Below are 16,090 nucleotides of genomic sequence, written 5' to 3'. Positions count from 1 at the left end.
GAAAAGCTCTAGTGATGATAGGGGCAGGGGGAAAGATGCACACAGCTCCTTTCGCTCTTGCCTTAATCCAAGATACTTGTGTATCATAACTAATGTGTGAGGGAAAGTGGAAAAAAATTATCCCAGCTAGGTGACATTATTTCAGTGGTAAGATCAGTCCCTGATTCTGGCTACAGAGATGATTTACAAACTGGACAAAGTAATGAAAAGTGATATTTGATTAGAGCAGGCTGGTTATTACTGTGATGTGTCTCTGCAGCAGCTAAGCTGCACATCTGCTTTCTCCAGGGCCTGCAGGAGAGCTGTGTGGGCAAGCCTGGCAAGGCTGCTCAGGTCTGTACAAATGCAACAGGGTTTTGGGTGTGCATCACCTGCCACTGGGCAGCTCCTCTCCCTCTCCCTGCTGCCATCACCATGTTGCCTCTCTGCTATGGTTACACCCCAGTTCTTTAGAGCTGAGACTCATGATTGAGTTCAGTTGGAAAGTACAACTAATAGTAATAATTTAGTGCCATCTACTGTCTGCAGATGGTTTACCTGCTGTGTCCGGCTTTGAGTGGAGGCGTCCACTAGACCCTTCAGAGAAAGTAAATGTGCGAGCCTTGGGGGGTTTGGTCTTGACCCACCACTGTGGTGGCTGCTATTAATTGAAATAACACAAAACAGGCGTATTCTGAATAAGTTCTGACTTGTGGCATACATTCGTTTATCTTTTTTCTTCTTGTGGGTCCAGCATCCCCACGACCGGCTGGCTGCGCTGCTCCGCCCGGGGAGCAATTTTACCCGCCGGGCCCGGCCGCGCTCTCGGCTCTCCGAGCGGGCTGTCCGTGCCCACGGCCGGGCTGTCCCACGGCCGGGCTGTCCCCACGGGCGGGCTGTCCCACGGGCCGGCTGTGCCCACAGCCGGGCTGTGCCCACGGCTGGGCTGTCTGTGCCCATGGGCGGGCTGTCCCACGGCCGGGCTGTCTCCATGGGCGGGCTGTGCCCACGGCCGGGCTGTCCCCATGGGCGGGCTGTCTCATGAGCGGGCTGGCCCCACGGCCGCGCTGCTTGTGCCCATGGGCGGGCTGTGCCCACGGCCGGGCTGTCCCCATGGGCGGGACTGGCCGCAGCACCGCCCCCGGCCTGGCCGCATGGCCTCGGTGCTGCGCAGCGCCCGCCGTTTCGGCCCGCGGCTGCTGCGGGAGGCGTCGGGCCCGGCCATGCAGCGGCCCGAGGGCGGCGGGGGCTGGCTGGGCGCGCTGCGCTTCGATAACCTGGCTCTGCGCTCGCTGCCCGTGGACGCCTCGGAGGAGAGCGGCCCGCGGGCCGTGCCCGGCGCCTGCTTCGCTCGGGTGCGGCCCAGCCCGCTGCAGAACCCGCGGCTCGTGGCCATGTCGTTGCCGGCGCTGGCGCTGCTGGGGCTGGAGGCGCCCGCGGCCGACCCGGAGGAGGCCGAGGCCGAGGCCGCGCTGTTCTTCAGCGGGAACCGGGTGCCGGCGGGCGCGGAGCCCGCGGCTCACTGCTACTGCGGGCACCAGTTCGGCAGCTTCGCGGGGCAGCTGGGCGACGGCGCCGCCATGTACCTGGGCGAGGTGCTGGGCCCGCGGGGCGAGCGCTGGGAGATCCAGCTCAAGGGCGCCGGCATCACCCCCTTTTCCCGGTAAGGCCCGGGCGGTGTGCGGGGAGCACGGGGAGGGACTCGGCGGCCCGCAGATCGCATTAGCGAGGGGCTGGAGCCGTGCTGAGGGTCATTCCCTGAGGCAAAGGTCGTCTCTTAAGCCCTCGTGGTTATTTGTTTTTTGTTTACCTTTGGCAGCAGCGAGTGTAGTGCTTAAATGCCAGATCAGGAGGTGGCAAAGTTTTCCACTGGGAAACAAGTGTGTAACTGCATCTCACTGCATCGTTCAGGTGGCACATTACTTCTGTCCCTGGTTATCCTCCAAGGATAACCCTGGTAATCCCTGCGGTTTCTCCCTTTGGGAGGATGCAGGCCATGATGACAGTGGGGAGGGCAGTGTGTAATTGCTGCCCACACAGATGGTATTTGAATTTGGGCGTTTTGGTCCTGCTGGTCCTTCTTTCCACTCTTCCCAGCTGTGGAAGCAATAGTGGAAAAGTCCCCAGATTTGGCCAGGCGTACTGGCCAAATCCCTGCAAGGGATGGGTATCTGCATTAGTCACATTAGCCTTTAAACACTTTAAATATTTCAGGTGATTTTTCCCACTTGCATTTCCTGTGTTGTCTGTTCCAGCCCTACAATCTTGGTAACACTTTAGTTTCATGTATGTGGTCCTCTGAAGGCCTTCTTCAGGTCTGTGAGGGTTAAGGAAATCTCAGTGAAAGTCCCAGATATGGCGGTAGCTTTGTAGGTCTGCCCTGGGCAGCTCTCCTGCTTGCCTGTGGCTTTGGAAGTGCTGGGAGTATGGGCTGAGAACCACCTGTGTCTGTTCCATTTGCTTAGTATCCATTAAATAAGCTAGTTTGTTGTCTGTCTCTTTATTTTTTTTTAGTGTAGCTGTTGTGCGTGCTCATATTTAGGACCACATTTCTAGATTGCTTATCCAGAAAGATTCAAAGTAATATTTTTCATTATATTTCATTTAATGAAGAGGAAACCGCTGAGTTGATATACAATTAAATAGCTATACCTGTCCAAATTAAAAAAAATTAAATAGTATTGCATCAATAAAACAAACATAGTTAATGATTAGAAGGGATATGTGTGCCTGGAAGGTTTATTCTGTTATGTGTGCTCTTCATTGCAAGTTGTTGTGTCCATCTAATTGAACTTTAACAGAAGTTTGAAGGTCCAGCTTCTCACATCTGCCACTGCTTTCTTCTGGGGCCATGGACAGAGTGTGTTTCTGCTAGGCTTTTATTTCTCTGCTGCTGCAGAGGAGACAGGAGTTGGTGCCTTAGAGGCTCATCCTGTCCGTGTGTCCCTGGTGCAGGCAGGCGGATGGGCGGAAGGTGCTGCGCTCCAGCATCCGCGAGTTCCTGTGCAGCGAGGCCATGTTCCACCTGGGGATCCCGACCACCCGCGCCGGCACCTGCGTCACCTCCGACTCCAGAGTCCTTCGGGACGTCTTTTATGATGGGAACCCAAAACATGAAAGGTGTACAGTCGTTCTGAGAATAGCCTCCACATTTATAAGGTAGGAGCCTATTCTGTTGATCAGTTTTGTTTTGTTTTTTTTCCTTTAAAACTAAGCAGTCTTCTAAAGTGTATTTCTCTAACAGCACCGTTTGTGTTTCTTGTTCTGGAGGCTTGGAACTTCTTTTGCTGGGCTGTAGGAAACTGCTTTTCTTGCTCAGCAGATGGGATGGGCTGCTGTCTTTGCACAGAGACAGATAAATACTAGGAATGCTGGCCTGGTAGAAAGAAGAATTAAGTTCTGTAGACTTAGGAGAAGAGATTTTTCGTGTTTATTCCTGTACAGAATACATGATTTTTTCTTTTTAATAGTAGTAGTAGTGGTGTATTATACCTCCATCCTTAATTCCAGTTCTAATGTAAAGTTCTGTGAAAGTGAAGTTCTGTAAAGTTCTGTGAAAATTCTACTGAGTTCTGTGAAAGTTTGGGGGTACTTTCCCTGCCTGAGAAGTGTATGAGGTTCCTGCTCCAGCAGAAGCTATTAGGCATTTCAGGAAGTTGCATTGCTTCCTCTAAGGTTACAGAAAATTAGAGGAAGGTGAGGTATGAGGAATATGTGCTTTCATATGTATGTGTATATTTGTGTGCATTCCTGTGTGTTTACATAGCTGGAAAATATATTTGGTATGCTTGATGTACAGTCTAGTATTTAAAATAAGTACAACTTCTACATACCTGCAGGATAAAAATTTTTCAGTAGGAGTAGTTGTAAGGAACTTTAATGAGCTGCTGTTGAGTACTGGCAGAGTTGGTCAGTTTAGGTCCATGTGGATGTAGGAGCTTCCTTTCCCCAAGTCACTGAGCCCCACCACGTTCAGTGCAGGAATCTTGCAGGTCTTTTCTCTCAGTCACCTAAGAATTGATGTTAGGAGATGATGTGCTGTTACTGCAATAGCAGTAAATGTTTTTATTACATGCAATATCAAATTATGTTAATAGTATCAGATAATTCTCAAACATGTTTTCATTTTGAAACAGGTTTGGCTCTTTTGAAATTTTTAAGCCCCCTGATGAGTACACAGGACGGAAGGGCCCCAGCGTGAACCGAAATGACATTCGAATACAGATGCTCGATTATGTGATCAGCACTTTCTACCCAGAAATCCAGGAGGCTCATTCAGACAACACTGTTCAGAGGAATGCTGCTTTCTTCAAAGAGGTAAGGAAGATCAGATTCTCTTCATAAATCCATACCAGTCGTCTTGAGGAAGTCCATCTGCAGGCACAGATGACTGGAGTCAGCTAGAACTTTGTATCACTCAAATGTCTGGACTCTTCTTTGAAGAAAGCACTCTTAGTAGACCTTATTGATGAAAACAGTGTTGATATTGATCTAACCAGTGGAAACAGTGCAACCTTCCTAATGGTAAATCACGATTTCCCTGCGTTGGGGGAGCTTCTGAAGGCTTGTCTCCATTTTCTGGGACTGTCTTAGACTGGGAGAAGGAGTTCTGGCTCTGACTGTCAGATGATGACTTGATGGTGCTGAGACATTACTTGCAGGGCATCATTTTGTAAAATACTGAGATGCTGAGTCTCATTTTCCAGATTATGAACAGGAATGTTGTCTGCAAATCAGTTTAACTTCAGACTTTAGAACTGAAATGTTAAAAGGCAGTTGAGCACTTTTATAACTGGCCAGCAAAAAGAGTAATTAAAAAATATCAGTGTCTAATACTTGACTAATCTATCTGAAAGCTGTTGTGGTGCTTTGAAACCTGAAATGATCTGGTATGGACTGAGGGAATGGCTGCAGCATGATGCACTTTCATACCAGACTGATAAGAGGTCAAAACCCAGACTTGACAGCTGACATTCCAGAGTTTGGTTTCTTGCCCTTTTTTTTTTTTTCTTTACCACAACCTGTGCATATTGCATTAATTCTGCAAAGCCAGCTGTGGCTTGGTTCACCACTATGTTCCAAAGAATTTAACTCTTCTGGACAAGTCCTTTGTGTGTGAACAATTTGGTTTGATGAGGAGAGCTGTGGCTTGTCACTCACTCTGTTGTGTCCAGCTCTGTAGTGGTGGCATGTTTGCTTCCGGATGGAACAGAAGTCATGGGACTTGGGATCATTGTGATGTGTGTGTGTGTGTGCTCAGTCCTGCCTCTTCCTGCTTTTGGCTGCTTTTCCTGGCCCAGTTACTACTGGTTTCCTTCTCCTTCCCCCCACCTGTATTCCTAGCATCCTTTGCTTGTTTCCACAGATCCATTTTTTGTTTGTTGTGCTCCTCGTGCCACTGCCTATCCCCACTCCATGTCTGTGCTATCATTGCCTCCTCATGTTTTCTCTCTCATCCTTAGTGGAGACTTTCCAGACTTTCCTCCACCTGAAAATCACCCCAGTCCTTTTTTAATTGAACAAACACATCTATTTACAGGGAACTGCTGTCACTTCAGCTCTATCTTGTTTTGTCATTCCTTCTGCACTGTGGAGGAAATGGAGAAAAAAGTACATTGCATTGCATGTGATTGCATTTTACAGCACTGCCTAGAAAGCAGACATCATTATCTGTACTTCTCAAATAATTTGTAGCTGTTTCCTAAATTTAAATGAGCATGTCCTTCAGCTGACAGTCTCATCTATACACACACCATACTTGCCTTCTGGTTTGTCTAGCTGTAGAAAAATGTTGATCAAAAATAATAAAGGTTAAAGAGGATGCAGAGCTGTCTCTTCATTATCAATATACTCATCTTTGAGTGTCACCCAAGCTTTAGTTGCTTTTGGGCACTCTCATCAGGGGGATTTCTTTTCACCAGAGCCCTGGTGGTGTGCAGTGCATCCATACAAAGACTGCCTTACCACTGGAGTGCTTTCAGCCCAACCCTGGTGGCCAGGATTTTTTATTTTTAAATTTTACATTTTCCTGGCACAGAGCCGTTGTGCAGGGTGTGCCTCTCTTACTGGGTCATGGCCTAGGTAATCAGTTTTGGACACATGCAGCTGGCTGCTGGCTTCCAGATGCCCCATGAATCAGCATTCGGGAAAGATGTGTAAAGTACCTACCATGAGAATATTGGAAAAAATACAAGTGTGGGATCTCAAGGTAGACCAAGAGGTTGTGTTTCATGCATCATTTGTGGTTTTCACTGCCTGTCAGGGCAAGATTTGTCTAATTTTTCTCCTTTACTTGACTTATGTATTTTTTTAAAAAAAGGTAGAAAAATTCTGTATTTGAACACAAAGGCATAGAAACATCTAATTGAACAATTAGTAGATTGTTTTTTGAACCTTAATGGAATACACTTACACTGCAGCATGGAGCAAATAGTTGTTTTGAATTTCTGTGCATTGTTAGCTGTTTGGGAAGAAAAATTATTTTACCTATGAAAATAATTTGATTTAACTTTTAGTGAATGGCTATACAAAATTTTTACTTACAGCAATTTAATAAAGTATTTGCAACTAGTTTTATTTAAAAACCATGTTAGCTTCTGACTTGTAGATTTTTAGTATTGTAGTTGCCAGGTGGGTTAATGTATTTAAATAATTAGAACTGCTTTAAAATATTACACTATTTATTTGAAGGATGGGGCACATGCAGTGATTTTATTCCATACAAATAGTTCTCAGTTCAGCAGTGGAAAATTACTAATGAAACATGCATTTGGTGAAGAATTGTATTTAAATAAAACCATCATTCTTGCAATACTTTCATTTAATCTTGTAGTCTTATTTCCACTCTCACAACATGGAGATAAATGTTTATCAGTGCTAAAACCTCTTTGCACTGAATAGGTTTTTTGTGTCAGCACTTTAGCCTCCCTGTAAATCACCCCTACATATGAGGTAAACCAAAATACAACGCTTGCTGATGTGATTTCCTGCCTGTAGTTACTCTTTAAAATTAATATTAGGCAAAATAATATATTAGTATAATGACTACACTAGTATGCAGGTCTGATGTCAAACAGTTTATTTCAGTGTCCTGTCCCCAGAGCATTTGAAAGCTGTTCAGTTGACTGGCCAGTCAAGCATGGAAGGAGAGAAGTGGATGCACATGGAAATGGGAGGCATGGAAACAGGAGGAGAGGGGCAAACTGTGCTTAAGATGTTTGTGTGCATAGTGCCAGAATCTGCTTCCACTGGAGCTGTAGAAACATCAGTTCAGGCTAGGAAATACATGGATGTGTTGGAAATAGGTTGTTGTGGTGCCAAATGAACACCAGGCCCTTTCTTTCAGGTCACCAGGCGCACGGCGAGGCTGGTTGCGGAGTGGCAGTGTGTGGGGTTTTGCCATGGCGTGCTGAACACAGATAACATGAGCATTGTTGGACTCACCATTGACTATGGCCCTTTTGGCTTTATGGACAGGTCAGTGGGGCATCACTGGTGGGAATGTGGGTATGTTGTTCTTACTTTGCAGGACAATCCTTGTGTTCATGGTTGCTTTAATATTTTAATTCTAAAGTAGATTCTTGAATTATCTTCACGGCAAAGGAGATCGAGGTAGTTCTAGTTCTCCTGTAATTCTTCTTGTCAATGTAGTTGCAACTGTGTTCACAGCATCTCAGCTGTTAGACTGTTCTTGTAGCCTGTGGCTTTGGGAAAAGAATCAAGGGTTGTTTCCTTCCAATTTTTTAATACCTAGAGCAGACTAAAATAATAAAAGTACTACTTCTCCCAGTATTGGTGTCCAGGTGAGCAGAAGAATGCTGACAATTTCTTCTCCTGTAGGTATGACCCTGAGCACGTGTGCAATGGTTCTGATAACACAGGGCGCTATGCCTACAACAAACAGCCAGAGATTTGCAAGTGGAACCTGGGGAAACTTGCTGAAGCTTTAGTTCCAGAGCTGCCCTTGGAAATAAGCCAACTCATCCTGGAAGAGGAATATGATGCAGAATTTGAGAAACACTATTTGCAGAAGATGAGAAAAAAACTAGGCCTAATCCAACTGGAATTAGAAGAAGACAGTAAGCTGGTGTCTGAACTGCTTGAAACCATGCATCTCACAGGTTGGTGAACAGCACAGAAGGTGCTTATTTAATAGCCTGTCAGAATCTATTATCAAATCAAAACACAATTTATATCTTGACCTTAAAAGAAAATAGCCTTGTGCAGCTACATTGTTATCTGGGAGAAGAACAAAAAGCTGAAAATAATTACCTTATTGTGAGCTGTGGAGTAGTTGTTGCCTAATGCGGGGCCCCTGTCTCACATTTGCACCCTCACTGAGAGAACAGTTTATTTGCCTCTTTAGAATGGTGACCTGTACTGCTGGGGGAGGAGGCAGAAGGAGGTATGGAAACTGCTTTCCTGCTGATTTATTAGTTGCATTACTAATAAAGTTAATTTTTTCAGCTGGAGACTTCACAAATATTTTTTACTTGCTGAGTTCATTCTCAGTAGACATTGATCCTTCAAAATTTGAAGATTTCTTAGAAGAGCTTACAAGTCAGTGTGCTTCTGTGGAAGAGTTGAAAGTTGTTTTTAAACCACAGATGGATCCAAGGTATTACTCTGCTTAAATGCTTTTGGTTTTTGCTTTTAGTTTCATTATAACCATAATGAACTCTGCATGGTATATAATATCTCACTGATTTTGAGATTGGAAATGTCACTGTTAAGAAGATGCACCATGATACACACAGTGACTTTCAGCAGTTGGCTCTTGAGTTAAAGTTGTCTGAGCTTCTGCTTGGTCTTTTTTTTTTTCATTTCCTTCCCTGTTTCTGCTGACTTGAGGCAATGAGAGTGCCAAATAATGAAGTGATATGGGAGTATTTTACAGAAGAAATGGGTTTGAGCTACAATGCTGCTGTGTCCTGCTAGTGTACTCTCAGCAAAAAGTCACTTTCAAGTGCTGAAGTTCTGGCCTCAGGATAACCTTTAGGTAGTGTAGTCCATGTCCTGTTTGTTCTGCAGCCCAGCTACTCTGAGCCTGGAAAAATAATAACTCATGTTCAACTACTGCAGTGACTGGAGCAAATTTTCACTTTTTGCAGACGGGGAAAAAAATTAAAGATATTTTGGGTATACTTCTCTCCCTTCCCCCTGCCTTCTTTAAGTAAGTGCTCCATGAAGGATGAACCCACCAAATTTTTCAGCTTTTGCTGTGTGTTGATAGCACAATACAGAGATAGCTTTTGTGGTAGAGATGGGACAGTATTTTTTAAACACTGCATTCAGGACTAGAGAAACATGAAAAGTAGCTATAGGTCATCATGATAGGGATGTGACATTTTGGAGGGGAATAGTACTGTGTTAGTGTGAGTGCATGACTGATTTCTTTTTTAATCCCAGCCCTTTGATATCACAGATCTAGGCATATCAGATGTGTACATCAGGTCTCAATAGTACTTTATATAAACTCAGAAATCAAAGCACCTGGCTTATCTCTGCTGACTGAAAGTAGGACAATATAACTTGATATAATGAGTTGTCTATTTTGAAGCCAGGAGAAATGTTTCTTTTGTCCTTTGCTTAAAACTGGATTCACAGAGGAAATAAAAACACTTTGTATTTTGATATGCTGCAACTCTTTGGGTTTTTATTTTACTTTATGCTATGCTGCAGTTATTAATTCAGGAAAAATGAAAGCTAGCATAGTATTGCAAACTAAGGTGGAGCTATTGTACAGCACCAGCTAACACAGTGAAATATTAAAAGATGCAATCCTAGTCAAACCTGCAGCAGAGTAGTCTGGATATTGTGTGGAATTTATTACCAGAAAGCAGTTCTCATCTGTGATTTAGACTGGCTAACTAAAAAAGTCAAACACAGTGTTGGTCTCATGGGACTTAAATGAAGTATTTTTCCCCATATCATTTAGGTTTTTATTAGTACTGGCAAAAATAGGTTTTAAAGAAATAAAAAAAACCTCCAAACAACAAAACCTGTGAATTCTGTATTATCGTAAAATCTAAATAAGATCAAAATTTTTAAGCAAATTCCTTTTGAAGTTCAAAGGGTATTTTGATAAGAATTGTGCAACTAAACCAGTAATTTGAAAATCTACTGTCTGCACTTTATATACCACAGGAATATGAATTAAACACACTGAAGAAGGGAGAAGAAACAGTGAAATTAGGATCATTTATAATAAAAGTTGTTTTGCTAATTATGAATTTCTGTTACTTAACCTCTCTAGTGAAATCCCAGTTGTGAATGTTTTTGTTTCTACTTTGATTGCAAGGAGATGGTTCTTGATGAGCAGCTCAACTTTAGTATCTAACTTTGTTTGTTCTTTTTGTTCCCAGACAGCTGTCAATGATGCTGATGTTGGCTCAGTCTAACCCTCAGCTGTTAGCATTAATTGGAACAAAAGCTAATATAAATAAAGAGCTGGAACGCATTGAACAGTTCTCCAAACTGCAGCAGTTAACAGCAGATGATTTACTTAGCAGAAATAAAAGACACTGGAAGGAATGGCTGGAGAAATACAGGTAAAGTTTCTCAGTATTGATATCTCACTATTGATATTGTATTTCTGCATTTTGAGAACAATGTGCATGTCTCACAAAAGACACTAAGTCTCCAATACAGATTAGGAAGGTGAGGAGGGCATGCAACTGGAGAATATTATCTACTGCCATGATCAGTGTCCTTGTTGCTGTGAAAGTTCAAGGTCATCTTTTTACTTTGTTTACTAAATTTTGAAGTAGTGTGAGGATGTAGAAATCACCAGGCATCAACTCTAGTATGAAAAGTGCTTCACCAGTGTTGATATTGATTCTGACATAGACTAATTCCAGTTGTGAACTTTTAAGTGCTCAGTAACTACAACTGATTGACCTCTAAGCATTCTATCCTTTGAAATTTGTGTTAATATAGAAAGCAAGTATTCTTAATCAAAGAGTAAAAACAGAAATCATGGCCAGGAAAACAAATATCCAGACTTGTCTAAAGCCTAAAAAGTGTTAGCAGGAGATTTTTTTTTTTTTAAGAAAACCCCTGAATACAGCTTTAACTTTTTGTACTCTGTATGTGGATTAGGGCAGATCTTTCCTTTCCTGGCTGTCTGTGATCTTGTTCTCCAGCAGGGCTGAGAAAGTTCTTTAACTGATAGAAAGTACCTCAAACTGCCTCTGCTGTATTGCATCCTTGTGCTTTTACCAGAACAGCAAACACTTTAACCAATAAACAATATAGAAATACTTGAAAGAAAAGACCTGACTGTGTCAGTCATTGCAGAGCAATGCAGAACAGACCATATCCTGTGTCTTCATCTGACTTTAGAGAACAGAAAAGCTGTGCTGTGCCACTTCCTTGAGCTGTGTCAGGACCTGCTGACTGTCCCTAGTACTGCTTTTAAACTAAGTGTGTTTTCTCTTCTCTTGTCATGCTGCATTTTATAAACTGAGAGGATTATAGATGATGTAGTATTTTTTAAGAACTGCAAGTTAAGTATCTCAAAACAAGAAAACGTGTCCACTTCTACATGTGGTTCTTGGTAAAAACCAGTCGTTGTCACCTGCTTAATTTCAGAGTCCGTTTGCAGAAGGAAATAGAAAGTGTTGGTAATGCTGATGCCTGGAACACTGAGCATGTCAAGGTCATGAATTCAAACAATCCAAAATATATCTTGAGGAATTACATTGCCCAGAATGCCATAGAAGCAGCTGAAAATGGGGATTTCTCAGAGGTATGCTATTACTGCTCTCTCTCTCTAGGTTTGTGTGGATGTGTAGTGGTGCTGTCAATGACTGACATTATACCAGGCAAAATTTAGTCTGGAATCTTGGGCAGTAAGGGCATTGGGAATTCACTGCTCAGGAGATCTCTATTGTTTTTATTGTCACTGTAATTTTAAGGTCTGCAGTACAAATAATGGAGTCAAAACTCTGAATCTGAACTTCACCAGCTCGTGTAGGCTGACCTCAGGACAAAGCATGTACACTGCTTTTACTGTCCTGAGAGTGGCTTGGAAGGAAGTTAGGAATTAATTTTCACTTGTTCCTTTCTGGAAAATGTTATCTTTTAAAATTTACAACTTTCACCCTCAGCATCTGGAACATTACATGGAGAATATGGGAAAATTATTTATTTTGAGAAATTATATAAGAATTTGTATTTAATATTTGCATTTCAAGTTATTTGAGCCTGAGTTCCATACACATACAAACTCAGCCAGGTTCAGTTTTACAGTTTGCATCTTATATATATTGTTCATCTGTTTAACATTTGGCTTGTCTGGAGTTCATGTATTAGGTACAATACACTTGCTCATTATTTGGCATGAGGTTCTTCTCCATATCATTTTGTCTTCACTTCCTAAATTCTTAACAACCATGCTATGTTTTCTCTCTAGGTAAGAAATGTACTGAAACTTTTAGAACATCCATTCCAAGAAGCAGAAGGGTTCCAGGAGGTGAAGGAGGATGCAGAAGAGGAGGGAGCAGCTGCTGCAGCTGCTTGTTCTCAGGAGAGCAGAAGCAAACAATCCTATTGCAGCAAACCTCCGCTCTGGGCTTCGGAGCTCTGCGTTACATGATCTTCATAACTGCCTTGCTTTGTTTTTTGCTGTGAACTGAAGACTCTGATCCTCCTTCAGCAGTGAAGAATTCAGCAAGGCAAACATCAAAGTGCTATTAAGTTATTGAAACAACACTACATTTGGATGCATCTGCAGCAGTCTTCAGCTGTGCTTAATTTGAAGCAGTTGTGGATCTTGGAACAGACCAGTGACAATCAACAGTCCATACACATCAGTAATATAAATGTTTAAAGGCCCAAAGTCTTTCCTTTATCCTCACTACAGTGCAAGTCAAAAGCAGTATTTTATCTTGATGTAGGCTGAACTTCAATCATCCAAATGGAATTGTTGTTATGTGAAGACAAAAATAGCAAGTCAGGAATCTGATCTGTTTTTGTCTGATGTCTTAAATAATAGTACTTGTGGTATTTATTTACTGCTTTCTCTATGCAGAAACTTTTAGTCTTCTTTAATGGAGGAACAGATTCATTGTTGCTTGTTTTGAAGCTGTGTTTCATTTAATTAAGTAGTTCATTTCTTCTGAACCTTCAGATTGGTATTTAATCATTATCTATTTTCTGAGAATGTGTGCAGGCTAGAATTTGGGGGGAGCAATTGAATTTTTTTAAGAGCAGAATTAAGGGAGATTATATACATCTGCACTTGAAAACTTGGTGATGAAATTTATTCAGGTTCAGTATGTCTGCACACAACACCCATAAATATCTAGTAAACTCAGGAGTGCAGTTTGTAACCCAATTGCCTTGGGCAGGATCCATAAGCCAAATTAGCTTGAGCCTTGAACTACCCCAGCACTCAAATCCAGGTGTGTTGTGTATTTATTTCTGTGCTTCTAACAGAGTCTGCCTGTTTGAGAAGTGTGGCAGGTGAGGTACCTGCTCATGACACTGGTCAGTGGGGTTCTTCCAATCCTTCTCTACTCTTGCACTGTTTAGTTGGTTTCCATGGTTCTTGAAAGTCTTCAAGCTGGAAGTTTGTCATTTAGGAACGTGCTGTTTGAGCTGGGGTAAAAGATGCTGGAGGATGTGGGACGAGAGGAGGAGCTGACTTGCTCACAAGTTACTTAAAATGCTTCACTTGAGGTTCCAGGGGAAGGTTGGTTGCCATTATTGTCACATCATCACAGTTGTTCTGTAGTTAGTTGTTACTGAGCTTTCTGAGTTTCTGTTTGTTACAAGTTCAGACACCTGAAAGGTTTGGTTTAATGCAAAGGCTTCTCTTTCCAAAGAGACCACTGTCTCACACTTGTGATTTATGTGTCTTTAAAGAAATTCTTCTGCTACCCCCATACAAACTTGTTACCAGTTTGGGTTGAATTGTGGTTTTTTTAAGTCTTCCTCAGTATGAGCTGTCAGCAGACATGGAGAACAGCTGGACTGTTGCTTTTCCAACTGTACTAATAGTCAGTTGGACTATCCTCCTCACTGTCACAGGACATAGGGCATGCTTTGAATGTAAACATTTTCTCTGTCTTGGAGCTGGAGGAACTGATTTGTGATGAACTGTGATCTCTGACAAGCACAGCACTTTCTCTGGGATTTTGGAGTCCTTAAAGAAAGGACAGACTAGGTGTATTACCTAGCCCATGGAAGAATGGTGTAGTTGAAAGAGGCCTGCTGGGAATAATCCATTTTTGTGGGAATTCGAAGTTTTCATTGAGGATTATCCTTCCTTTAAATTTGGGTTACTGAAACCAAACCATTTAATAGAAACTTTAAGAGAAAGTCAGTGCTGGGTAAACAGGATTGCATCAGGGAGGGAAAGTGTGCTGGCAATTTGCAATACACTTGAGACATCCCCTTGCAGAACCTGTGCTCTCTTACAATGTGCCTGCTCCACAAGGGAGTAACAGAGGGGGGAGAAGCTGCTCCAAACTGATCAACATGACTGTGCTGATTCTGTTTCTCAGTTTATATCTTTTCTTTTGGGACACAGAGGGGAACAGAGTTTTAGAGGAGCTCTGTCCAAGCTTTTTCCTGACCAAAATGGTGTAAAAAGTAATGATTCTTAACCATGCCTAAAGTATCAAGTCTGTTTAACAGCATTCTAATAATAATTTGGGGGGGTTGAGTAGATCTCTATTAATAGTGGTACAGAGAAGGAGAATATTATAACTGTGTGTTTGGACATGCAAGAATTTGGATTAACTACCAAATTATTGTGCACCTATATTGCCAAAATCACAGGAGGAGATACTTTGAAATAATTTACAAGCAATTATCTTATCTTTAAAAGGGAAAATGAATTGTACAGTGAGAACTGCAAACACAGTGCTATTTGCTGCTAAATACTCTTTGCTCACATGTCAATCAAGTGCAAGAGGTTTTGCAATCAATTTCCGGGGTTGGAATGATTAATGCAGCCCCTTGGTGTGCCACTCAGTAAAGTTGTATGTCTGACAGATGTTCACCAGCAGTAGAAACTCAGGTTTTCACATGTTCAGCTGCACTGACATCCAACTGCTTGGTTCCCCAGGGCATGAGTAACATCAGGGCTTTGTGTTTGAAGAAGCATGATGGTCCAGAGCCAAGTGGAATGCTTGTGCTCTTCCAGCACTCTCATTTCTGCAGGTGGGTCATAGTTTGATCCCTGATGATAGTGAGTTCCTTCTGTTCTTGTTTCTGGAGCAGTGTAGAAGCAGGAGGTTAAGCAGCAGCACAATTATTATCACTAGAATGTTATCACTTAGCTCAGTTCCTCAGAGAGAAGGGAGTGCAGCTTACAGCATTTGGGAATCTAAATACTTAAATCATAATTTGCTTCTTGATTTCTACTGCTTGTATTTGCAATAGGTTCTGAAAATAGTATTTATTACTGGCCAAATATTCTGTTTATATAAAAACCATGGAGTTGTGCTCAAAATGAAGTGGTGACTCTTCCTATCAAAAGCTTTCTGATCAAGTATTTCCACAGACTTAGCCTATACCATATGCTAAGCCATGTATGTGGCTATACCATATATCCTGAAGTACCCTCACATAAAATCAAGTGGCACCCAGATTACAAAGCTGAAATGAGAACCTGTTGGAGATGAGTCTCTGGACAGTCTCATGTGATAGTGGGACTCCTTTCATGACTTGGGGTAAGATCTCACCATAACTCTGCTTCATGAGCTTGTAAATCTACAGTTGCAGAACGTTTTAATGTCAGCTCTTATTTTGGAATGTTGTGTGGGTTTGGGGTTTTTGTTTGTTTGTTTCTGGGTTGGGTTTGTTGGTTTTTTTTTTCCAAATAAGTGCTATAGATTTGATTATTTTATTAAAATTAATTAAAATAGCAATTTTAATATTTTTCTTAATGCCTATTTCTTGAAAGTTTTGCTGGTAACAACACTGATCACAGATGTGAACCCAACAGGAGGGTTTCACAATGGTGTCACATCCAGTGTATGATCACACAGTCTGAATTCTAAATAATGCTGCCACTACCTTGGTTACATGGTTACATCTTGTCATTTGGCTTCATGCTTCCTGTGTTGACAGTGGGAGGTGTTTAGTGTGCCGTGCAGTT

At 42.3% G+C, this 16,090-nt stretch overlaps 1 protein-coding gene across 1 annotated transcript; it reads left to right on the top strand.

Moving 5' to 3' along the window:
* Nucleotides 1-1,133: 1,133 nt before the first annotated feature.
* SELENOO (selenoprotein O) lies at nt 1,134-15,813 on the top strand. The gene is made up of 9 exons (XM_058804791.1): nt 1,134-1,642; nt 2,935-3,138; nt 4,116-4,296; nt 7,325-7,455; nt 7,819-8,099; nt 8,446-8,596; nt 10,344-10,529; nt 11,572-11,728; nt 12,395-15,813. Exons 1-9 carry the CDS (start codon nt 1,134-1,136, stop codon nt 12,584-12,586), a joined length of 1,992 nt encoding a protein of 663 aa, XP_058660774.1. The 3' UTR covers nt 12,587-15,813.
* Nucleotides 15,814-16,090: the final 277 nt, after the last annotated feature.

The sequence above is a fragment of the Ammospiza caudacuta genome, chromosome 5 (assembly GCF_027887145.1).
Source record: "Ammospiza caudacuta isolate bAmmCau1 chromosome 5, bAmmCau1.pri, whole genome shotgun sequence".
NCBI lineage: Eukaryota > Metazoa > Chordata > Aves > Passeriformes > Passerellidae > Ammospiza > Ammospiza caudacuta.
Note: the sequence above shows the minus strand (reverse complement) of the source record. Positions and strands in the feature narration are given on the sequence as shown.